This window comes from Contarinia nasturtii, unplaced genomic scaffold, assembly GCF_009176525.2.
Source record: "Contarinia nasturtii isolate CC-2019 unplaced genomic scaffold, AAFC_CNas_1.1 Cnas_scaffold_350, whole genome shotgun sequence".
Taxonomy (NCBI): Eukaryota; Metazoa; Arthropoda; class Insecta; order Diptera; family Cecidomyiidae; genus Contarinia; species Contarinia nasturtii.
The window spans coordinates 1,697,891-1,723,244 of record NW_022197705.1 but is presented as its reverse complement, the minus strand read 5'-3'; the positions used below and the strand labels follow the sequence as shown (position 1 = coordinate 1,723,244).

General features: G+C 35.1%; 1 protein-coding gene across 1 annotated transcript; it reads left to right on the top strand.

Annotated features, from left to right (window-relative positions):
• The first annotated feature begins 157 nt into the window (after nt 1-157).
• LOC116338246 (dynein heavy chain 7, axonemal) lies at nt 158-22,594 on the top strand. The gene is given in 34 exon segments (XM_031763376.1): nt 158-416; nt 511-718; nt 871-1,095; nt 1,250-1,412; nt 1,621-2,562; nt 2,791-3,791; nt 3,857-4,142; nt 4,257-4,442; nt 4,563-4,745; nt 4,873-5,319; nt 5,410-5,555; nt 5,747-5,953; nt 6,072-6,408; nt 6,529-7,134; nt 7,220-8,087; nt 8,163-8,326; nt 8,466-8,617; nt 8,724-10,215; nt 10,492-10,686; nt 10,688-11,409; nt 11,473-11,580; nt 11,666-11,956; nt 12,072-12,263; nt 12,342-12,565; nt 12,649-12,827; nt 13,144-13,316; nt 13,736-14,963; nt 15,147-15,170; nt 15,236-15,461; nt 17,939-18,090; nt 18,374-18,511; nt 18,626-18,781; nt 21,681-21,826; nt 21,884-22,594. Coding segments are annotated over 33 exon segments (11,997 nt in total). The 3' UTR covers nt 21,798-21,826; nt 21,884-22,594.
• The last annotated feature ends 2,760 nt before the right edge of the window (nt 22,595-25,354 follow it).

The following is a 25,354-nucleotide window of genomic DNA, read 5'->3' as shown; positions in this document are numbered from 1 at the left end:
AAAACAAATTGTCTAACACAATATACGCATCCGTTGGGCCGTATCTATGGATATGTTATTGAAACAATTGAGCTTCGCTTCAGCACAATTTTGTGACTAATTTTCAAGCTTCTTCGTTTGTGAGAGCCAAAAAAAAAGTGTGTTTATTTTGAGCAAAATGGATAAAAAATCGAAAAAAGTTGATGACGCCGAGACGAGTGATGAGCCACGAGTATTTACAGCAATACACCGTGATCCAAAGTATCGAAAAGCCAATGCGGAATTTTTAACGAGGCGGCTTCGCTTGGAATTTGATAAGTTGACAACAGCACGTCCACTTTGCAAAGGCGCAACGTGTATTCGACCATTGCCAGCCGAACTGCAAAAATGTCGTCAAATTAAATTTAAATCGAATCCAAAAAAATCAAGAAAACGAAGTAAATGAGCTTGGAATGTGTTTTATTGAGTTTCCAAGAAATAATCCAATACTGATTGTTCGTGTATTTGTTTTTTTTTTCATTTGCTTAAAAGAATTTCCATCCTACACGAAAATGCGCGAGGAACGTGAAGAATTTCGCAAAACATTGATATCGTTAATCGTAGCCAAAGAGAATGAAGATAAGACTGATGATACATTTCCCAATTCACAAGAGCGTCAGCTTTTAAGATATTATTATTATATTAAGCATGGCATAGATACAAATCACATTGCCCCAATGACTAAGCGAATGTTAAACAAGTAAGTTGGTGTTGGGAAAGTGAGAAGGAGATGGAAAGAATACAGAGATAGGGAAAAAGGATATAAAATATTGATTTACCGGATTAAAAAAGAAGTTAATGTTTGTTTCATTTTGAATTGCTCTCAAAACAAATATTGATTCTAATTTACAGAATTCTACGATTGGTACCAAAGCGTTTGATAAAATGGCAAGATATCATCGATGCGAATGTTGATGAAATCAAATCCGAGTATATTTTTATTTCGAAAAAAGCAGTCATTGATTTTGTGCTGGGAAAATCACTGGATAATTCATGCGGCAACAGCAATGCCATCGATGCAAAAACATCTCGAGAACGAAATGAAATAAAAGAAATTGGAAAACATCATGCACATATGTAATAATAGATTGTTTTACTGATGACGATGTTGTTGATGATGATGATGATACAATTTTTATGTGTGTTCCGTTCATATGCATATGCACAATGCACACATACAAACATGCACATCTGGGATATAACTGTATGTTTTAATAATTTCCGATTTCAGAATTCATGTGAATCGTCGAGTAATTAGTCGCAACCTCTATGCAATCACTCCATGTCTTAGGCATATGCTGTCGTTGTGGCAAACAACATATACAAAATTGAGTTTCATCAATGCCGATGAGTTGCTTCGTCATGTCGGTACATTTGATTTAGTTGAATTCATTGTGAGTATAAATACAAACTTCCACCACCAGCACCGCCTTCACTAATATTACTAAACACCTTCAATAACAACAGCAGAAGAATAATAAATAGTATATATTAAATACCATTGTGTGCAATACACCATGAAATATTAAATGCTTAACTGTAATTAAGTTCAATCATATTTTTTGTTCTGTTTTTTCCCTTCTTCTTCTTCTTGAATTGCAGACAACAATAAACAAGCAAATCGAGGATGCGAGAGAGATTTTATGCACAAAATGGTATGATGCATTGAAGTTGATATTTGGCACAGCAATGAAGAAGAAAGTGATGCCAGACGCAACAAAACCGAAAGCATTGAATCGATTTTTCGATTGTGTGGCTTCCCAAATGACATCGTGTTTGCAAGACATTGCCGTTCGTAGTTTGCAGCATTTCGTGCAATTCATGAAAAATAGATCGAATCCAAGAATCCGGTTGCATGTTTTATTAAAAGACGAAGATCGGCTCGTATTTAGTCCGACATTTGTGAAAATTCACACCGAAATTTTGCACATTATCGAAAACGTTTTGGCAGCGGTACAAAATTTTGTGCGCATCGAAACGACAATGCCAATGTTTTACGATGATATGCAAAGAGTGCGAAGCAACTGCTTGAAACCAATCATTTCGACCGCTGTAATTGATGAATGTCGAGCGGAAATTACAGCGGTTTTAGAAGAAGAACGAATCGTTCCCGAACTCATGCTACAAGATTTTGATCAATTTTTTGACCTCATGAACGGATCGGATGCAGAGAAAATCTATAATTTTATGAATATAAGCCCGGCATTTGAAGAGTATTGTGATTTGATTAATCATTATAATGATGTGGAATATGAAATTTCGGTGAATATTTGGGGTATTATATCGATTGGATTCTATGAATTTCATCGAACCACACTTATTGAAACATTGGAGATATTGTCCAAATTTATGCAAACTGAACTGCTTACGAAAATGGTTGCCGACCAACAGGCCGACATGGCACAATTGCAAAGTGAATATGAAGAGATTTCAAAGCAAGCACTTACCATTCCAAAAAATACCGCTGAACTCATGAATTCGAAAGCGTATGCGGAGAGAACACAAGAAGAAGTCATTCCTGAAATGGAAAAACGACTGAAATTGGTGAGTGTAACATGGTTTCAAATGATGAAACAAACTCTTTTTCTGTCGTTCACTCTCTCAATTGAGGAGAAAAATGTTTTTGACCAAAAAAGATTTGTTTTGCGATAGAAATTGCTTCTTCCACAAAAAAGCATTTCCTCCCAATTTTAAATGAAAAAGTGTTTTTTTTTACATTACTGCAAATAGAGTGTTATCTCAATCTAAGACAATTTTTCTCTCTCCGGATAGAATTTGGATCACTTTCTTTGGTTGATGGATCAAATCATTTACACACCGTTAGAAATCAAACAAAATAGCATAACATTTCAATGGTATTTGAAAATGCCATCGGTGTTTCTTCAAAATCAAAAAATTGTCGAACAAAAAACCATTGAATATCAAGAGCTCTTGAAAAAGCGCATCGACCAATTTGGCCGTGATTTGGATTTGTATTGGGAACAGTTGTTGGAGTACGAAAATTGGGGTGATATAACGATCGTTGCAAAATACAAGCGAAAAGCAAATGTACTAGACGCTCGGTTAACAGCTGCATTGGAAAAAATCGAACGCATCAACGAAGAGGAAAAATCATTTGGTTGGCCACTGTCCGATTATCCATTGCGCCATCAAACCCATGTTAAATTGATGCCATATAAAAAGTTATTCGATGCGGGTCAAGATTTTATTGAGAAACGTGATTTATGGCTTAAAAATGGTCAAGTTGGTTCATTTGATCCGGTCGATATAGCCAAAAGTATCGAAACAATTTATGATGATTTATTGAAATTAAGTCAAGGATTCGATGAGCATCCACATTCAAAACGTTTGGCAGAGGACATAAAGACAATCATCGATGAATTTAAATTGAATTTACCAATCATACAAACACTCGGCAATCCCGGCCTTAAACTACGTCATTGGGAGCAAATTTCTGAAATGGTGGGCTTTCCGATCGTTGTATCGCCCGAACTTACACTTGAAAAGATTATCGAATTCGGATTGGACGACTATTTGGCACGGTTCGAAAAGATAAGCCAAAGTGCAACCAAAGAAAATGGTCTCGAGCTTGCGATGAGCAACATGATTGTCGAATGGCAGGGCATCGAATTTTCGATACACGAATATCGTGACACTGGCACATACATTTTGGCAAGCGTTAATGATATACAAACACTGCTCGATGATCACATCATTAAAACACAAACAATGAAAAACTCACCTTATATCAAACCATTTGAATCGGAAATTTTGTAAGACTTGTGTCATTTTTAGCATTTTCAAATTGGTTCTTTTCATGAGTTTATTTATATTTCAGATCATGGGAATCAAAATTGGTATTGCTTCAGGAAATTTTGGACGAATGGCTGCGCGTACAGACGACTTGGATCTATTTGGAACCAATATTCTCGAGTCCAGATATTCAACAACAAATGCCCGAAGAAGGCAGACGCTTTGGAGCGGTCGATAAAATTTGGAAAGAACTTATGAAACAAGTACATTTGGATCCAGCTGTTATGTCAGTCGTTGACATTGATAAAATGTCGGAAAAGCTGAAAAAAGCTTTTCAGTTATTGGAAATTATTCAGAAAGGCCTCCATACCGTATGCATTTTTTTGTCATTTTTTTAATGGAACAATTTAATCCGAACAGTTTTGCACAACGGCAAGATAAAATATAATTGGTTTTTCACTTTCTCTCTCGCTCCATATTTTCAGTATCTCGAAAAGAAACGTTTGTATTTTCCGCGTTTTTATTTTCTGTCCAACGATGGATTATTGGAAATCTTGGCCGAAACAAAAGATCCAACCCAAGTGCAACTTCATTTAAAAAAGTGTTTCGATGGTATTAGCTCATTGACATTCACAGATACGCTTGAAGTGGCAGTTATGAAATCGGCTTATGTAAATGAAAATCTTGACATTTTTTAAGTGAAACATCATCTTGTGTATCTCTCTCTCTCTCTTTCTCATTTTTCCTCTTTTTTCGTCCGTTCGGTTTTTTCCATTCTTGAGAAAATATAGGATGAAGAGGTTGAGCTGACAGAAACGATATCAACGGCAAAGGCACGCGGTCAAGTCGAAAAATGGCTTCTCGAATTGGAGCGTATAATGAAAGAAACGGTTTTTGCACAAATTTTCGATGCGATTGAAAGTTATTCGGTGCAAGAATTTGGCGAATGGATTTCACAATGGCCGGGACAATTTGTATGCATTCTTAAACTGTACTTTTTTGTTGAATCTTTTTGTACACTTACAAAGCAAGCATTTTTATTATTACTATATTATTTCTTTTGATCTTTCGTTGTTGTTGTTATTTTTTTCTGGCTTTCAGGTTCATGCAACATTTTTGATCAATTTTACCAAAGAAATTGATAGCGCTTTGGTGGTGCCCGCCAGTCGAAAATCGCATTTCGATGGCATCGCAAGAAAATTGGAAAATCATATTGAAGAAACTATTTCATTATTGCGTCGTTGCGATGTATCGTCAGGCAAACGATTGAATTTTCGAACTTTGTTGATATTGCTTATTCAAGCGCAAAATATTTTAAATCGCTTAATTGAAAAAGATGTACAAACGCCAGACGATTTTGATTGGATGGGTCAAATGCGATATTATTTTGATGGAAATAAAATCGAAATTGCAACATTATTGTCAAGATGGCTCTATGGTTTTGAGTACATTGGAAATAAATCTCGCATGGTTATTACTCCACTTACGGATCGTTGCTATCGCACCATTTTTGTTGCACTCAACCAACATTTTGGACTCGTTTTACAGGTAAATATGCACCGATTTCAATCGATACGAAACAATCACTTCGTGTATTTGATGAATGAGTGGATCTTGATTGTAAATTTTGATTGAAAGGGTGAGGCGGGTATCGGAAAAACGGAGATGGTCAAAGATTTGGCAAAAGCAATTGCAACATATTGCATTTCATTTAATTGTGCACACGATTTGGATTACATTGTAATGAGTAAATTCTTCAAAGGATTGGCTGCATGCGGCTCATGGTAAGGTATTTTTCCAATTTTGTAACGAATAGTTATTTACTAAATGCAATTTATATCTATTTCCACCACTTTCCATCTTTCCCACTCCCTCCCTTCTTTTTCCATCTCCCCTCTCTGAATCTCTTCCGCTTGTCGAACACATATGCAACAATGTCGAAAAATATTTGCCAATTTTGTCTGCCAATTCAAAGGGTTTGCTTTGACAACTTCAATCATATTAAATCGAGTGTCTTGTCGGTTGTTGCGCATTACATGCAAACAATACAAATGGCATTAAAGTCTTCGTCCAAGCAGCAGAATTTCATCATTGATGGTACATCGTTGCTGTTGAATCGGAGTTGCGCTATTTTTACAACGTTTAGTTCATTGAAACCGATAAATTGTCACGAAAAATTACAGTATGCATAATTTATATTTAAAATTCAATCTATGCGAATGTATTTTCGAAAACAGTTACGAAGCGTATGGGGAAATGGTTTTATTTAAAAGTTTCATTTGTTCTATATATATTTTTAGCGATAATCTCAAGACCTTGTTTCGTCCAATATCGATGATGTTGCCCGATCTGCAACGCATAGCCGAAATCGAATTGTTGTCGCATGGATACGAGAATGCAAAGTCATTAGGGACTAAAATCATAACGTTATTTCAATTATGTAAGGAGCAACTAATAGCTCAGCCGCATTATGATTTTAGAATGAGAACCATTAAAGTTGTGCTGGAAATGAGCGAACGAGCCAAAATAAACAGTGCCGCCGATACCGAAATACAAAATGAAGAGGCAATCCTTATTGAAATTATTCGCAAAACCATTATGTGCACGCTAGACGATGAAGACCTGTGCATATTTGAGGTAAAAAAAGCACAGAGTTTTTGTATTATATTGAAACATCTGTTTCACATGTATGATTAAAAAAAAACAACAAAAACAATATCAGATAAAGTACTAAACAAATATATACATTTTATAAAGTCTATTTTAAGCGACATTTTCCCCAACAACAATAAATGTAATAATGCCATGTCGTCAAATTCGCCTATACACCAATCCATTTACGACGCTTGCATTGCACAAAATATAAATGCGACGAAATACTTTGTGGGAAAAGTTTACGAACTTTATGAAATGTTGCACATCCGGACGGGTGTAATGGTTGTCGGTGATTCATTTTCGGGCAAAACAACAGCTTACCGCGTACTTACCAAGGCGCTTGCCATTTTAGAGGAACAACAAACAACGACCGAATTGAAAGAGAGCCATCCGGTGTGTTGTGTTATTATTAATCCGAAAAGTGTGACGATTGGACAATTGTACGGTGGAATCGATGCTAAATCGCAGGAATGGCGAGATGGCATTTTAGCGATAAATTTCAAACACTTTAATAATGCAAATGTGGAATGTAAACGACGAATGTGGTTAATATTCGATGGGCCGGTCGATACGATTTGGATGGAGTCGATCAATAGTGTGCTGGATGATAACCGAAAACTTTGTCTAACATCGGGCGATGTATTTTATTTGAATAATTCCAATCTCATATTCGAACCAATGGATTTGGCAAACGCATCACCAGCAATTGTAAAATTCATCAATTTATTTCTCTCTGTTTTCACGTAATTTTATCGAATTCATTTAAACAAATTTATTTATTTGGTAATTTCAGGTTTCACGATGTGGTGTCATTTATATGTCGTCATCATCATTGGGCTGGCTTCCATTGCTCGAATCATGGAAAGCAAAACTCCCTAAAATCCTTGAAGACGTAAACAAGCAAGAAATAACAAATTTATTCATGCGTTTCTGTCCAATCCTTTTACATTTCATTCGAAATGAGGCGATTGAAATGCTACCGACGACAGATTCAAATTTGGTCACATCGTTAATGAACATTTTCGAATGTTTTTTTGATGACTACTACGATGAAAAAACCACATCAACACTGACCGAACTGGATATTCGGGCTCAACTTGAAGGGATGTTTTTCTTTTCATGCATATGGTCGTTGGGTGGTGCCTTAAACGAAATGAGTCGCACGTCATTTTCAGAGCTATTTCATGGTTTATTGTTGAAAGACTTTCCAGCCGAACTTTATAAAAAATTCAATATACCCGACAAAATGCAAGTGGCTGCGTTACAAAAACCATACATTTTTACCATACCAAAAGTTGGCACGGTTTTTGATTACCGCTTCATTTGTGAAGGTAAAGGTAAATGGAAACTATGGTCGGACGAAATCGCTCTGGCACCGTCACTATCCCGCGATATTCCTGTCAATCAAATTATAATTACAACGAAAGGAACTGTTCGCATTTATGCACTGCTCGATTTATTGTTGCGTCATGATAAGGCCACTTTATTGGTTGGCCAAATTGCAACGGGAAAAACCATTTATGCTCACGATTATTTAGCGAAAAAAATCGATCAGCACGCTTATGTTTCAATCAGTATGAATTTTACAGTAAACACAACGGCGAATCAAGTGCAAGAAATTATAATGGGACGATTGACGAAACGACGAAAGGGAGTGTTTGGTAAGACAAAAGTCTTGGCGATATTTTTTACATACTTTAAGTACTAACCAATCTGCTATTTTATTTTATGAAAAGGTCCACCGTTAGGTAAGAAATGCGTCATTTTTGTTGATGACCTATCATTACCAGACACCGAAAACCACTCACAATCGGCCGTAGAACTTTTACGCATGTGGATGGACCATTCAATGTGGTATGAACAGAAAGACTTTGTGCCAATCAAACTGATTGAATTACAGGTTTGTAACAACTTGGGTTTTTTACTTGTTTTATTTTCGTTTATAATTAAATTTGTTTGAAAAAAAATCTTCAAATAAAATTATTAAAAAAACTCAATCTGAACACGTCCATTTCATGTTATCATTTTTTATTTGGTAGATTATGTGCGCCATGCTTTCACCTCGTTTCTGTGGACGAAGTGTTAGTCCGCGTTTTTTGCGTCATTTTAACATAATTTCAATTGATGAATTCGACAACGAAACTCTTCGATGTATTTTCAGTAAAATCGTGCTGTGGCATTTGGATGCACGGTAATTGAACATTTTCAATGAAAGCTATTTTTCCTAAAAATAGATTTCTTTTGATTTTTCATTTTCTAAATGTTATTCCGAAATGTTTTTTTTTTTTACATTTCAGTGGATTTTCCAAAGAATTTGATCCGTGCATCGATGAAATCGTTCTTGGAACGCTATCAATTTACAATGAAGTGCGCGAAGTACTGTTGCCAACACCATTAAAATCTCATTATCAATTCAATGTTCGTGATTTTTCACGAGTTATACACGGTGTATTACTCTCCGTACCCGAAGCAATCGAAGGCATTGATACAATGCGAAGACTGTGGGCACACGAAATTGGTCGTGTGTATGGTGATCGCTTGATTACAGCCTCTGATCAAAAGTGGCTATTCGAACGGATTTGCCAAACAGTAGAAAATCAACTGCACACCGCACCGCAAGAGCTCTTCAGCCGATTCATTGAAGCTGGCAAGTCAATACAGCAAGATGATTTGCGTAAGCTAATGTTTTGCGATTACACAAACCCAAAAGCCGACACCCGGAACTACCTGGAGGTGCAAGACTTAGAAGAATTACGCTACGTAGTCGAATGTTATCTGGTTGAGTTCAATAACATGTCAAAGCGACCAATGAATTTGACAATGTTTCGATACACTGTTGAACATCTGTCACGAATTTGTCGCGTTTTAAAACAGCCGCGATCTCATTTATTGCTCATTGGTATCGGTGGTTCGGGTAGACAGTCACTTACACGTCTCGCGGCACACATTATGGACTATGAACTGTTTCAAATTGAACTAACACGCAACTACTCGATGAACGAATGGACGGAGTTTTTAAAAGCAATGCTATTGAAAGTAAGCTCAACTGAATCGCATGGTGTATTCTTAATCACCGATGCTCAAATGAAAGACATTCGATTTTTGGACGATATCAGTAATTTATTGCAATCAGGCGAAGTTTTACGTCTCTTTGATTCGGATGAAATAAAAGATATTTGCGAGAAAATGTCGGTCATTGATAAACAACGCGACAAAACACTTCAAACGGATGGTTCACCAAAAGCATTATACGATTTTTTTGTTAATTTGATTCGTGAACAATTACATGTGATTATATGCGCATCACCGGAAAATGCTAAATTTCATGATATGCTTCGTGATTATCCATCGTTTATTAATTGCTGTACATTGGATTGGTTTCATATGTGGCCCGATGATGGTTTACAGGCTGTTTCAGAGCGTTTCTTGACCGAAGAAGGATTTGAACAGTTAACCGAACCACAACAAACAGCCGCCACCGAAATGTTTATGGAATTCTTTAAAAGCAGCATGCAATTAACTAAAGAGATTTGGATACAGCATCATCAACATATCTATATTCCGATGTGGACCTATGTCGAATCAATCAATATTTTCAAGGATAAGTTGGTGAAAAAACGTCAGGAATTCATGAAACAAGAGAAAAAATTTCAAATTAGTTTGGAACGTGTTGCGGAATCGTCTGAACAAATGGTAGAAATGCAAGAATCAATCGATGCATTGGAACCAGAATGCAAATTAGCCGCTGAAAAAGTGGCGAAGCAAGTGTCTGATGTACAAACAGCACAGGTACAATCTTTTTAGTACATGTACAGTTTTTGGAGTGCACCCTCTTCGACATAAATGTTGATGAAGCTTCTGATGGTCTCGATTACAGCACCTCCTTAAAATTCTGAGAGCTTTTGTTTTTTGCACTTCAATTTGTCAAAAACAGACTTTTCTCTCTCAATTTTATCCGAATCTGCATTAGTTTTGGGCGTCAACACTTATGCTCATCGAAAATAGTGGTTCTCTTTAAATCAATTTTTTTATTTTTTTCAAATGAGTTATTTCTTTTGTCCACAGGAAAGCGTCGATGAGCAGCGTGAATTTGTAAAAAAAGACGAACTAATAGTTTCCGATCAAATGGCTCAAGCCAACGATTTATTCGAACATTGTAAAAATATAATGGAAGACGTTTTGCCTCAAATGAAAGAAGCCGAAGAAGCACTGTCCTCGTTAACGCCAGCCGATTTGGCATCGGTTCGTACGATGAAAAGCCCCCCCAATGCCAGTCAAAATAGTTATGGAAACGATTTGTATTTTGCGTGACATAAAACCCGAAAAAGCAACGACAACCATTGAAGATTTTTGGTCGTTGTCAAAAAAGATGCTAACCGATCCAAAATACGTCGAATATTTGTTGACATTTGATAAAGACATGATACCCGATCACATAAGTGAAAAGTTACAGGAAAAAGTTCTGTCAAATGATGCATTCGATGTTGAAAAAATTAAATTAATATCGGTGGCATGTGAATTGCTGTGCAAATGGGTGATTGCAATTGTAAAATATGATCGAGCAGCAAAAATAGCATTGCCAAAGCGCATTGAATTGAAAGAGGCGGAAACCATTCGTGACGCATCGATAGCCCAATTAAATTCGAAAATTGAAGAGCTTCGCTTGTTGGAAGACAATTTGAGTGAATTGCAAAAGCAATTGAAAATCGAAAAGGATAATTTCGAAGGCTTAAAATCGGATAATGAACGATGCACCAAACGTTTACAACGTGCAACAGAAATAGTCGGTTCGCTTGGCGGTGAACGAGACCGTTGGCACAAATCAATGGAACGCATCCAAATAAAATCGAAAACTCTCATCGGCGATGTGCTCATTTCGAGTGGCATTGTGTCTTATTTGGGACAGCTTACGGAAACGCATCGACGCAAATTGATCCAAATTTGGATTGAAAAATGCACTTCACTTGGATTATACTGTGATCCGTGAGTAAAGAAAACAAACAATTCCCGTTCGATATCAATTTATCTATATTTTTCTTCATTCAGCGAATTTAAAGTGGAAAATGTTTTTGCCGATAAAATTCAAGTAAAATCATGGAATGTTTATGGTCTGCCCGACAATCGCTTTACCATTGAAAGTGCCATTATTTTGCAGTTAAGTGATTAGCGATGAAATTGTTTTATGTATTGAGAATTAAATTGTAATATACTGAACGTTGGTTCTTTTATTTTTACGCAGGAACACTCGTCGATGGACGTTAATAATAGATCCACAAGGATTTGCTAACAAGTGGATTAAAAATTTGGAAAAAGAAAATCGATTGTGTTGCATTCAAGAAAGTCAGCCCGACTATTTGCGCGTTCTTGAGAATGCCATTCAATACGGATTGCCTGTTCTATTGGAAAATGTTGGTCTTGAGCTCGAAGCGAATGGTCTCGAGTCGGTTTTGATGAAGGAGGTATTCAGGCAGAGTGGATCACGTCATATTAAATTGGGCGAAAGCATTGTTGAATACAATGATGCATTCAAGTGAGCAGATTTCTAAAAATATGAAATTGATTCGATGGAATTGATTTTTAATCTAATCTTATTCATTTCGATTCATATTTTTTAATTTTGATTACTTTATCTCTCTGATTCGTAGAATTTACTTAACCACAAAATTGACGAGGCCACATTATCCGGCTGAAGTATCGGCGAAAGTGGCTATTTTGGATTTCAGAGTGCCAACAGACGGCATGGAATCATATTTGCTTGGTGTGGCCGTATCGAGAGATCGTCCTGATGTCGAAGCGGAGAAAAATCAAATTGTCACCATGAGAGTTGACACAAATCGGTATATAACAATTCAAATCAAATTCGATTTAAGTTTTCTCTCATCTGCCCCTATTATAATATGAAACTCTCGCATTAGAACACTACTGAACGAAGAAACAAAAATCCTTGATACTCTATCAACTGACGATAATTTACTGGAAAATGATACTTCGGTGCAATTAATTACGACATCAAAAATGCAAATCAATGAATTGCTCGAGAAAATCAATGTTGCCAAAATGACTGAAAAACAAATTGATACAACACGTGCCGCATACAAACCGTTGGCCGCCCATGCCAGTACTATTTATTTCACAATTGGTAACACAAAAAACATATTTTTACGCATTGTGGGTGTGCGTCTGTTATTGATCCAAATCAATCTCATTTGAATCGTCGTTTAGATGAAATGATGAATATTAATCAAATGTATCAATACAGTTTATCATGGTTTGTTGGTAATCTTACATCGGCCATAGATAATACAGATAAAGTCGATGATATTCAACAGCGAATTAGAGATTTGAAGAAATACTTTACCTATTTCATTTACACCAAACTGTGCCGAAGTCTTGAAGAAAAGGTATATACTCTTACAATGAACTTGAATTACGTTTTCAAATTGTAAATACAGCGTTCTCGGAATCCTTTCAATATTGTTATTCCACCTCCTGTGGATTTATTGGCCACTCAAATGTCCATATATATTTTTTTTAGTTAGCACAAATGGCCCGATGAATCCAGAAGGTGTATCACAACTGTACATTTTTATGTTAACACGCATTTGGGAAATGTCATTCAATTTCCTTGCTTTTACAGCTTTTACACTGCTCAAAATTTATCTCTTGAATGAAAAAAAAAAAAAAAATACCTTTTTTAAATTCTTTTTCTTGAAATAGGAAAAAATTGTCTTTTCAACACTTCTGACGAAAAATATCAGCATTTCTGAGAAACATGCAACAAAAGAAGAATGGGCATTCCTTTTCACATGTGGCAATATGAAAAATTCCATTGAAAATGACGAAAATAAACCCAATTGGATATCCAGTGATGCATGGGCGAGAATCAAAAGGTGAGAATAAATCAATTTGCTTTTTTTCACTTTATTTTCAAGTGTTCTTAAATCAAATATTAAATAATATCGAAATCGAGAGAGAATGCTTCAAATATAATTCTTCTCTTGAGCTTATTCTAAAATGGTAACAATTCGGATATACATTTTTCATGGGAATTTGTGAAGAAAAAAACAACACTTTGGTGTAACCAAAAACATGAAGAGTCGGAAACTCGGAGTCGGTGTGTCTTCTTCATTTGACATTCAATATTCTATTTGAATGTAGTTTGAAGTAAAAAAGAAATTCACATCTTCCCTACATTAGCTTAAATGATGTATCATACTTGGTTTACTACAACTGTACTTGCTATGTCAATACATACGTATAAAAAAATCGTGTATACATTGAATTCTAAGTATATTATTAAATTTGTCAGGTTATCGATGGTGTCCGCATTTGCTGATGTGGTTGAAAAACTCTTGGAAAATGAATCGCAATGGGAAAATTATGCGAAACAGATGGAGTCGGTTGAAATTAATATTGTAGCTGATGGTAGTTGTTATCGTAGCGATTTGACATCATTTCAGAAACTATTGCTGTTCATTTGTTTTCAACCATCAAAATTGGTTGACACACTGTTGCCATTTATCTGTGAGATATTGGGCGGCAGTGAATTTATCGAATCACCCCCATTCGATTTGACTTCAGCATTTGCCGATTCAACATGTTGCAAACCATTGCTATTCATTTTATCATCAAATTACGATCCAATAAAAAGCATACGACAGCTGGCTGAGACGCAATTAATCGATCCAAATCGATTGACATCACTGTCAATGGGACAACAGCAAAATTCATCAGCAATAAAATTGATCGAAGATGGCATAAAATCGGGTGATTGGGTCATTTTACAAAATTGTCATTTGGCTACCGATTTTATGTGTACACTAGAGCGAATTTGTGACAATCTTGCACCGGACACAACCAATCAAGACTTTCGTCTATGGCTTACATCAAATTCAACGCACATATTTCCATTGTCAATAATTCATGGTAGCGTTAAACTAGTTAACGAACCGCCAAAAACATTGCGAACAACATTGATGCGAACGTTCAGCAGTCAACCAGTCATCGATGACAATTGGATAAGTGAAAATAAGCATTCAAATCAACTGAAAGCGTTGATATATTCGTTGAGTTTTTTACATGGCATCATATTGGAGCGACGCAATTACAATTCAATCGGTTGGAATTATCCGTACGATTTCAATGACATCGATCTTTTTATGAGCATTTATCAATTTTATGAATACTTGAATGCATTTAAAAGCATTCCATTTGAAATTTTACAAATATTAATAGCAGAATGTATTTATGGAGGTCACATGAATGACTTTAGCGATCGAAAATGCTTGAAATTCTTTACCGAACATTTTTGTTCGCGAATGATTTTAGAACATGGCAAATTGGCTAATGATACGACATTGGCGAATGTTGAAGCCTACTTTCCGCATAATTACTCAACCATTGATTCGATTGTAAGTCACATAAAATGTCTAGACGGTAAAAGCGATGCCGAAATCTGTGGATTACATTACAATGCGAACACGTTACGACAACGAAATGAAAGCAATTTTCTGATTGAGAATGTTAGATTAGCACAGGTATTTGGACTTTTATTTGATTTTTCAACATTTATTTAATTCAAAGCTTTAATTTCTTCATCAAAAGATTATATTCTTACAGTTCTTTTCAATCTTCACTGACTTTCATTCATTCATTCATTCTTTCCTTCATTTTTTTCTCTTCTCCGTTCTATTGATGCTTTGATCTCTGTTATTTGCCAGAACTTTGGCATTCCAGGTGGCGAGGTACTTTTCAAACAAATTTAATTTCAATTTGTTCAAATAAAAGGTTTCTCTCCCAATTCAACTAGGATTACTCATTGAGGTCATCATCAACGGAGAATGAGCGCTTACTAAGCTGTGTAAAGGATATTCTCGAAGCTGTTCCATCTGAATTTGACCTAAAATTAAATGAATTTAATTCAACATTGAATGCAGACCCATTGAATTTGGTTTTACACCAAGAACTCCGACAGTACAACCAATTACTGCGTTGCATTCGAAATACTTCAATACAGGTTTTGAATGCAATTCAAGGTATTTAATATGTTTTAATTAATGTTTGCTTTTAAGAAAATGGTCGATGATATTTTCAACACATTCATTTCCAATACTTTCGACCATCGCCTCTTCTTCGGTTGTAAGACGTTTTAAATCCACTTTTATTTTTGTACGATGATTATCCAAATAATTATCCAACCGATTCATTACTTCTGGCCACAAAATATTCCGTACGACTTCATCGGTCATTACATTCTTTTCCAATTCATCGTCTACACTTTCATTTGATTTTTCATCCGACATAAATTCATTGCACCGTCGTAATATATCATTCAAATATGCAGATGAAATATCATCTCTTGATCGCAACGATCCGAAATTTAATGATGACATTTTTTGTTGTAGCTGCTGCTGTTGTTCGACATTCAATAATAAGTCATTGAGTGAGCTTTCCGTTAAAATTACATTGAATTTATGCGTCAGCAAATCCAAAAATGAATCAATTGAAATGTGTTGAATGTTTTGGAGTAATTCCTTTAGATGCGACAGGATTTTCAGCATTTCAGCAATTTTGTTTTTGTATTCGATAATTTTCGCATAAGTTGCATTGTCGTCATCGTTCGTTGATACAATGGTAGCACGAATTTTGTCAATCGATTTCAGTTTATTGGAAATCTCATGGTGAATTGTTTGACGCAAACGATAAGCCTGCGGAAAAAAAGGTGAAGAAGAAACACAGATAAAAAAGATAATGGAAACGAAGACAAAAATGAAAATATAAACGGAATGTTTTAGTTTATCATAAAGTAGTGAACGCTTACCTTGAGCGCTTCATAAACGATTCGTAGATTGTTATCTTTTAGAAATCCGGGCATAATTTCATAAATGGCATTCTTCGATTTATCGATGGGCGTTCTCATCTGCAATGCCGCTTCGTAATTCGTCGTAAAATTGCCAACCTTTTCAATTCGACTTAATGCCATTTCATATTTCCGTGAATCAGCTGCCATTATTGAATTATTCAAATTCCCATGACGTACTTTCTGAATGGTATCGCTGAGATTCGGATCATTGCAACAACTATCTTTCGTTTGATTGTACACAAACTTCCGTAGCTTTCTAATTGAGCGCTCATATTTTTTGCTATGTAATGCGTGCGTTTTTCATGAAACATAAAATATTCAACACGTTAAAATAGATTGAGATAGCAATCAACATGAGAAAATTATCAAATGATTAAATTAGAACGTACTTGATGCTTTCAATTTTCAATTTGTGTTCGTTATTAAGACGACTGATGGAATGATCGATTGTTTTGATTGAATCACTTTCGAATAGTTTATCGCGTTGCTTCAGCATCTCTTGAACATTGCGAAACCGAAGCAATTGTGTATTTTCAATATCATTTTCTCGTGTCAACCACTCTTCCCACTCGAGTGTTTCATAAATGAGCCGTTGTTCGTCGTTGCTCGGATTAACGTTTTGTTTAAGAATTTGTTCGCATTCGATACGTTTTCGTCGTCGATTAATCGCCTTAATGCCAGAGAGGCCAGTTGGTGAATCAACAGCCGCATTCAGAACATCGTTGACTTGAAAGAGTTCGCTCCTTTCAATGCCCGGACGATACTGAATTTGCGGCAAATAGGGTTTCGTTTGAGCTGATTGTTCACGATAAATTGTTTGACAACTGACTGATCGTGATTTTCCCTTCGGTTTCATCGACGATGACAACGTCTTCTTATTATCCACAATCTTACTCTCATCCATGCTAGGTACAGTGCTCTTTGTCACAAGTGGAATATTAAAATATTTCGCTCGATTGCGTCCTGACGCATAATCATTATCCCGTCTTTGATGTACACCTACTTTTTCAATGGAAAAATACTAATAATATTATATCAAAGAGATGTTGTGTAATGAAAAAATAAAAGACATAGACGTGAATGAAAAGAGGAACATTCCAATAATTTGTTACCGTTATTTTCGGGCGTTTTGGGCAATTCATTTCGTTGTATTACGACTAAGCTGCGTGGTCGTTGTGGTAATTCGGAGAACATTGAATTGAAATTTGTATAAATATTTATCCGTGCGGTTTTTTTCAAAGCAATCACATTTTCTCTTTGAATATCCCTTTGGTTACCGGCCGTATAAATCGGATCATAGAGATGGTCGAAAGCGCGCGCTTCGGATTTTCGATAACTTTTATAAAACATTATTTATAACACAAATATAAAACGGTACTCGGTCTCAATCTCGTTCACCCTCGCAACATAATCTATTTAACAAACATCAATTGCAAACTAAATATATATAGATAAACGTTTATCTCGATTATCAATTCAGAAGCACAGTTCGTGCATTATGACAAATTGTTTAATTTGATTTTCGAAAATCGTAAGAGCAAGCACAACACACGTACACACAAACACCAATAACAATTGTATATGAGTGAAATTAATCGATTTCTGTTTGTTTTTCTGCTATATACACACATATACACACCCACCACTCAGGTCAAATAATTTTGTCGCGCGATATAGAAACGGTTGCCATAGAAATCGCCAATTCGAAGATACCAGATGTTTGGTTAATGAAATCGTATCCAACGCTCAAATCACTCGCCACTTTTGTCAAGGATCTAAAACAAAGGATTGCATTTTTCCAGGTGATTATAAACACACAAAGGGACAATTAATTACTTGCATTGAATGAACGAAGAAAATAAAAGGATTTCTATTAGAAACCATCTTACAAACACTACCCTCATTGTGTATACACAATGAGTCAAATGATTTCCGGGCACCATAAAGCTTTTTTATGAATGACAAAAAATGCGGTTCTTCAAATCAAGACCCATGGAGTCAAACAAAGATACACCAAAGATGATAAGATGTTCAAAATAGAATTTCTAAATTTTTTTAAACCATTTTCTCATTGTTCAAATACAGGCATGGATTGAAACGGGTTCACCTCGAGTCTATTGGTTGCCATCTTTTTTCTCTGTCCGCTCATTTTTCGCGGCCATTCAACAGAACCATTCACGAAAACATAATATCGCCTACAATCTCTTGACATTCGATTATTTGGTAAATTTATTTATTTCTTTATCTGACTCTGGTGCTTCTTATTTTTACATTTGTTTGTATCCAATTTTTGTTATGTGTATATATTTGGACGTATTTGGTTATCGTTTTGTACAGACGGATGATCCGGTTGAACCGAATGACAGTAGTAAATGTGTACCGGATATTGGATGCTTAGTAAATGGTCTGTATTTGGACGGAGCTGCATGGTGTCGTACGAAAAACCGTTTGATCGAATCGAAAGTCGGTATCCTTTTCGATGAAATGGTTACGGTGAGTACAAGTTGCACTGCACAACATATGTATACATACAGAAATGCTGCTCTCGTCGCCTGATTGGATACTACATTTTAATTCATTTGTGTTGCAAACTACAATGTAAACTAAAAGCGAAATAATTCATTGTTGCACTTCTCTTTCTCCCTTGCTCTCTCTTCTCCCCATTGCTCTTTCGCTATAACTTCCTCTCTGCCCCTTTTGCTCTTTCTCTGGCATAGACCAATATCTCTGCATTATAATGAGAATGTGTCTGGAGAGGTGGCGTTCCAATTTTCTCCCATTCAAATTGATTACTGCTTACGGGATGTAGTGTTCAATAATGGCGAGAGCATAAAACACCTTGACTATTATTATCATTATTATTAGTTTGTTCTGAAAGGAAAATGGTTTTTGTTTTCATCACAAAATGGTACAATTTAAAATTTTTATTAACAATATGTAAACATTTCCATACACACACATATATACAGATTCATGTGAAGCCAACAAAGCAAGAGGATCTAATTTTAGAGGATGGCAAATTCTATAAATGTCCATTATATAAAACCTTGGAACGTCATAATGTAACACTTGGAAATCGAAAAATTATCAATCTTATAACATGCATTCATTTGAAATGTGGCGAAAATAACACGCCCAACCATTGGATTGTTCGTGGATGTGCATTGATATCTCAATTAAATGATTAAAATAGAGTGTAATCGGCGTATTTTCGCGTTATTTTATTATTTATATCGCATATATACATAGGATATACTAATGTATAGAATTTAAGCTATCTATTCATTTGTGAATGAAGCGATTTACATGATAATCCATAAAATCAAATTCCAATTAAGTGAGCTTTCAATATTACGAACAACAAAACAATAACACAAATGAAAAAAAAATTGATGAATTGTAAAGGGATTAGAATTGAAGTGCCTGTGTAGTTCACCTATAGACAGTGTCGAGGTATATAGGTAAGCCGAAAATGCATACTTGAAGATGCTTCACCAATTATTTAGCCATTATAAATTGAAAGCCTATCCAAAAATTAATGTTCATCGATATTTTAGCCTGTTCGATCCTCTATTCAAAATATAATGATTTATTTTAATAGTTTGGATGTGAATAAAGCGGTTACCATAATAAAATGGAATAAGTGTGATTGAACCCATTATTTGGTATTGTCTTGCTTTTGATTGCACACCATATAAACATACACATACATCGTGCACACACATATACTTATACACCCGAAACCGATTCAAACACATTGTAACGTACCAATTAAACTCCCACGCATGAAATTTGACATTCGATTTCAAAAGCGAACGAACGAGCGCTTCATATCGAGTTTTTTTTTTAAGTAACGGATAACAAGAACGAGATGATAATGAGCGAAAAAGAGTGAAAGAGACGAAGATAGAATGTGCGAAATTGTGGCTGCATTATTCAAACATGAGACCAATGTAAACATGAAACTCACATAAATGCATTTCATGTTCTGGCTTGGCATTGTTCCCTCTTTATCACACATTCATTTTATGCATGTATTTGTTTGTAATTTATTAACCATCAATCATTTATCGACAGAAACATGCGAATGGAAATGATTGCTCGGATACGGAGAGAGAGAGAAGGAGATAGAGAAAAAAGACAAAAGAGGAGCGGAGTTTACAATAAACCGGATTGAAAGAGATAGAGACTGTATTACACAATGTTTGAAAACATATTCATCATGCATAAATTAAACTGCAATAATATGATACAATGTTATTAATAAAATGTTATTTCAATCGCATTTTGATGAGGACGAGACGAGAACTGCGAAAGGATGTTGATTGAGTAATCGTTACTATGACAACATCACAAAAACAAAATTCAATCTCTCGGTGTCTTCGTTTGTGCTCGATTCTCTTTTTTGGTGTATGTGTGTGTCTGTGTGTGTGGTTTATTCATCGCTTTTGCTATACTGTGACCAAATACACTCGATTTGCGAGCATAGTAAACGTTTCGAAATTAAAATGAGGTTCAAAAGCGTATCTGTGGGGAGCACTTGAGGCATATTCGTTCGTGCTTTAGCTATTACCACAAAATTATTATGACTACTATCCATTTGTGTGAATGCAATATGACACAAAACTTGGAATTTTTTTTAAATTATTTTCTTTTTAAACATTTTATTTGAGAGAGATAGAACGACAAATAGATAGAGATGGAGAGAGAGTGAGTGAGAGAATGGGAAGGTAGGATGGCGGCGAGAGGGAAAGCGAACAAACAAGAAAGATATAAAGGGAGAATAGAAAAAGACAGAGAAAATGGAAAGGAAATAGAGTCAACTGAATAATCCAACATGAATTATCGTTTTAGTGAATTAAAGATTACAGCTCTTCAGTAAAATGATAAGGTTAACCAAAGCACATTGCATGCAACATTGAACACACTTCATCATAAACATACAACCCTGTTATCATCATTGAAACATCAATCGATCGTAACAACTCGTTTTTAATGTGCACATAAAATACATACATGAAATATTCAACAATACGGTGTTATAAATATTGTGAAAGACGCTTAATAATATATTATCTGCCGTTACATACATTAGAATTATCAGTATTTAATGATACATAAAGCAACTTTTTTTGCACAGGTCAAGATAACGTACAAAAAATCCGCGTATGAAAGAGCGATTTTGGTAGGCTTAAATTTCAATTTCAATCAGTGCTTAAATCATAGCGGTCCATTCTTTTAATTGAATCATGAAAAAAATGTTCACTTTACTATCTACATTTGTTTTTGTGGCATTCTTGTGTAATGTTGCAAGTCAGTAATATATATTTCCATCAAAATCAATTTAAATACCAAATAAAATACATCATTTATTTTCATTTACTTTGTTTAGCATCGTGCCAGTATAATCATGAGTGCGCAATTTGTCCACCTTCGGATATTAATTTATGCATTAACGATCGATGCATGTGCAAAAATGGGGAAAAAAATCAATGTTGCAATTTCGTGACATACCTCTAAAATTGATAAAGACTAAAGGTAAATATATTTTTTTGTACATTACATGGTAATATGTCATGGAATGTCTGTTTTCAGATGATGCTGATTCCTCCCCCCATGATGGGGACAAGTCGCGCGATGGCAACATGCTACACAATATTATAAGAAGAAATGTTTTGTGGGAGACACCCAGAGATTGCACATCTGATGAAAAAGTTATATGCGTTGATTATTGCGTCCAAAAACATTTAAGGCTTTTAAATTGTACATTCAATGGCAGTCCCCTTTGCAAATGTAGAGAGAGAGGAGTACGGAACTGGTACATTATTTAGTGAATAACTACTCAAGTGAAAAACTTGACTTAATTTAAATACACGTGAATGGTGCATGTTATTTAGTAGAAAATAGTTTGTAAAATCAAACAAATTAAGTTTTTGTCAAAGAAATATAACCTTTTTAACCTGAAATGATTTTTTTACACAAAAATAACAACGATAACAGAAATAACAACAATTATAAAACGATAGATTAAATGAGAATTGTACTCTCATATTTAAAAGCGAATAAATTAGAACATATAAAATATATACATTCGATTCCAACTATATTGCCTGTTCAAGAATCCAGTGCCAAACATCGAGATAAAGTGAATTCATTATGAATTCCAAATGTATTCCGACTCATAAATGTTCTTTGCATTACTTTAATTTTCTTTTGCGAAAATGTTGATAGAGAATTTACGTTGATATTTAAGATTTTTTTTCATAATTGACTACCTGCAAATATACCTCCATTATCATGAAATTTGAAACGTTTTCATAATTATCTTTGCAGCAAAAAAAAAACATGAAAACTTATTGTTTCCTTTAGTGTGTGTGCGTGCTTGAAACTTGGGGGGTTTGCAAACATAACCTCAAAGATGGTGAATTTTATAAAAGTACGCTTTTGCTTAAATTGTTTCCACGGTAATTTCATTGGTATATACTACTTGAATGGAATGTGCATTTCTTTTCTGCTTTCGTGAGCACGCGGTCATCGTTTTTAATTAAGAATAATGCATAAATTTTATATGAATATTTCGCCAAAGTTTTCGAAAGAAGCAGCTCGGCGATGATGGCCACTTTGAATATACAAGCATACTCATTATTTCTTAAATTCAGGAATGAAAGGAATTCTTTTTTTTCTTGTGTGTTTTTAAATTTAATTAGAGGTTTTTTTAAAATATATAATAGAAATATTTCAAAGAATGTATAGGGAAGAGGATTTTTTTGCTTTGTTCGATGATAGAGTCGCAATATATTACAATAATTTTGAGCTTTCTTTGAACGATCTCTCTCGACAACAGATAGAATGAAAATTTCCAATCATTTCAATCTCCATCAGCAGTGTGCATGAAAATATATATAATATATAAATATGTATTTCTGAATGATGTGATGTGAATGTTAGAGAAACAGACGTCTGTTGCGCTAAGTTTTTTTTCATATTCTATTTTTTTCTTCGAAGGATGTACTGTTTCTATGATAGAAAATGTTTCATTGCATCGCTAATGTTTAAGCAGAAGCTTTCGTTTTCCATCATACTTATGCTTGCATATGTTTGGTTCAGTGAGCAAATCCTTTTTACGAGTATAAATCTCTTGGTTTTTTTTGTGTGCTAACATGTTTCAAGAGATATTCAGCTCGACGCTATCTCGTACTCAACAAAGGCAAATATTGACTGCAATCTCTTCGACATCATCTTCGCTTTCTCTCTCTCTCTCTCGTTCCATCTACCTAATTGTATATCTCTCTTTTTCACTCTCTCATTCGTTCTCAATTGAATGTCGATTTTGATGTGCCGAGCAGCTTTTTCTATTGTAATTTAAACAATATGGTTGAGATGCTTGATTCTCTTTCATTCTCTCGTCCTTTCGCTCTCTCTCTCTTTCTTTTCCTTTTCGTCTTTATCGTTCATTTTTTCGTGAATTTCGCTTACGGAAAATATCAATTTATTTTGTAGTCTAAGATGGCAATGCATAGTCTCTAAATGGAAATGAAAATGATAACGACTGTCGATAATGATAAAATACGGTCTGAAGAGTGTACAAGTGTTGAATTGACAACATTGAAATATTGTTATTGCGTTAATATTTTCATTCTCCGACTCTTTCATTCGCATATAGAACTGGCAATGCCCATTTGGATTTTGTGAGAGCCGGTTGTGATTTTATCGTTTCGAAGGCGCTCTTCTCTGCCCGCCATAATCTCTTTCACTTGTATCACAACATTCATTGAGCGACTGGGATCGTAAAGGCACGTTTTTTTGGCTGCAAACTTTTCAATAAATGATGTGAGCGCGCGTATTATCACAACTGTTTTTATGCCACCCCGAAAATCTTGGGCACATCGAACACATTTTCTTGTTAAATTTTAATCGATTTCTGTCGTGCGTGTTTTTTTTTTCATACTCTCATTCTTCGACACTCCGTTCCATTTTTCGTGTAAAGGCGTTCGTTACGAATTGTATAGTTTGTCCTTCGTCGAAAGATTTATGGTTTGGCTTGGATGCCGCTTTCACATCGTGTGTTTCGTTTTTTTTTTGCTTCTAAAATTTTGCAAGAGAAAATTTAAGACAAGCCGCGGTGAGAGTGTATTTGTGTTTGACATTGGCGTACATGCAGATGAGACCACAGTATTGTAACTCTGTTTTGCCAACAGCTTTTGTCGCTGTCGTCTCATACAAACATTTCGGGTTTTAATACGTATGTAAAAACAGACATTAACATACCCTTTTCGTTCGCATATTTTTCGAAGCTCGTCCTTTTTGCATTCACTCGTTTGTGCCAAGTCGATGGCACTGTTCGCTACATGAAAATTCAAAAGAGATTTACAGTTATTTTAATTGGATGTTGCCATCTAAGCGTTTTCTCCATTTCTCTCTGCTTTGGAAATGTATTTATTTGTGCATGTGTATTGCTGACATTTTTCAATACAAAAATTAAAACAATCCAACTTTCATGCATTCTCTCGTCTTTCTCTTTCTCTCCTTCTCTTTCTTTATCCTTTTCTCTTTCTAGTTCTGCTCAAAATTACGTATAAAGTACTCACAAAATAGTCAGAGGATGCATATATGCTCAACCCATAATAATGATGATAACGCTTTTTTTAGCTTGAATTCAATTTTCTTGGAAAATAAACACCATACAATATTCTCATTCACACAAACATTTCAAGCATCTTGTTATTGTTGCCATGATTATTTCAGTGAATATTTGCTCTTTTTTTAATGAGTACGAAATACATTTTTTGCTGTGCGCTTCAGTAAAAGTGTCTATTTTTAAGTAATATAAAACAGCATTTGTCTGAATGAAATGTGGAAATGAAATTTGAGCATTACTTTCAAAACAACCGCAAAATTTGTGTAACTGGCAATTTCTTTTCGTCGGGGCAAGTTTTGTGTGAGTCATGTTAAGCCCTTTCTGTCAAATTGACGTTAATTCTCTACATGTGAAAATGGTCAGACAGAGAATTTTCCTATTTCCCCACAGCAAAAACGGAGGAGTGAAACTTTTGTGCCGAACGAAAT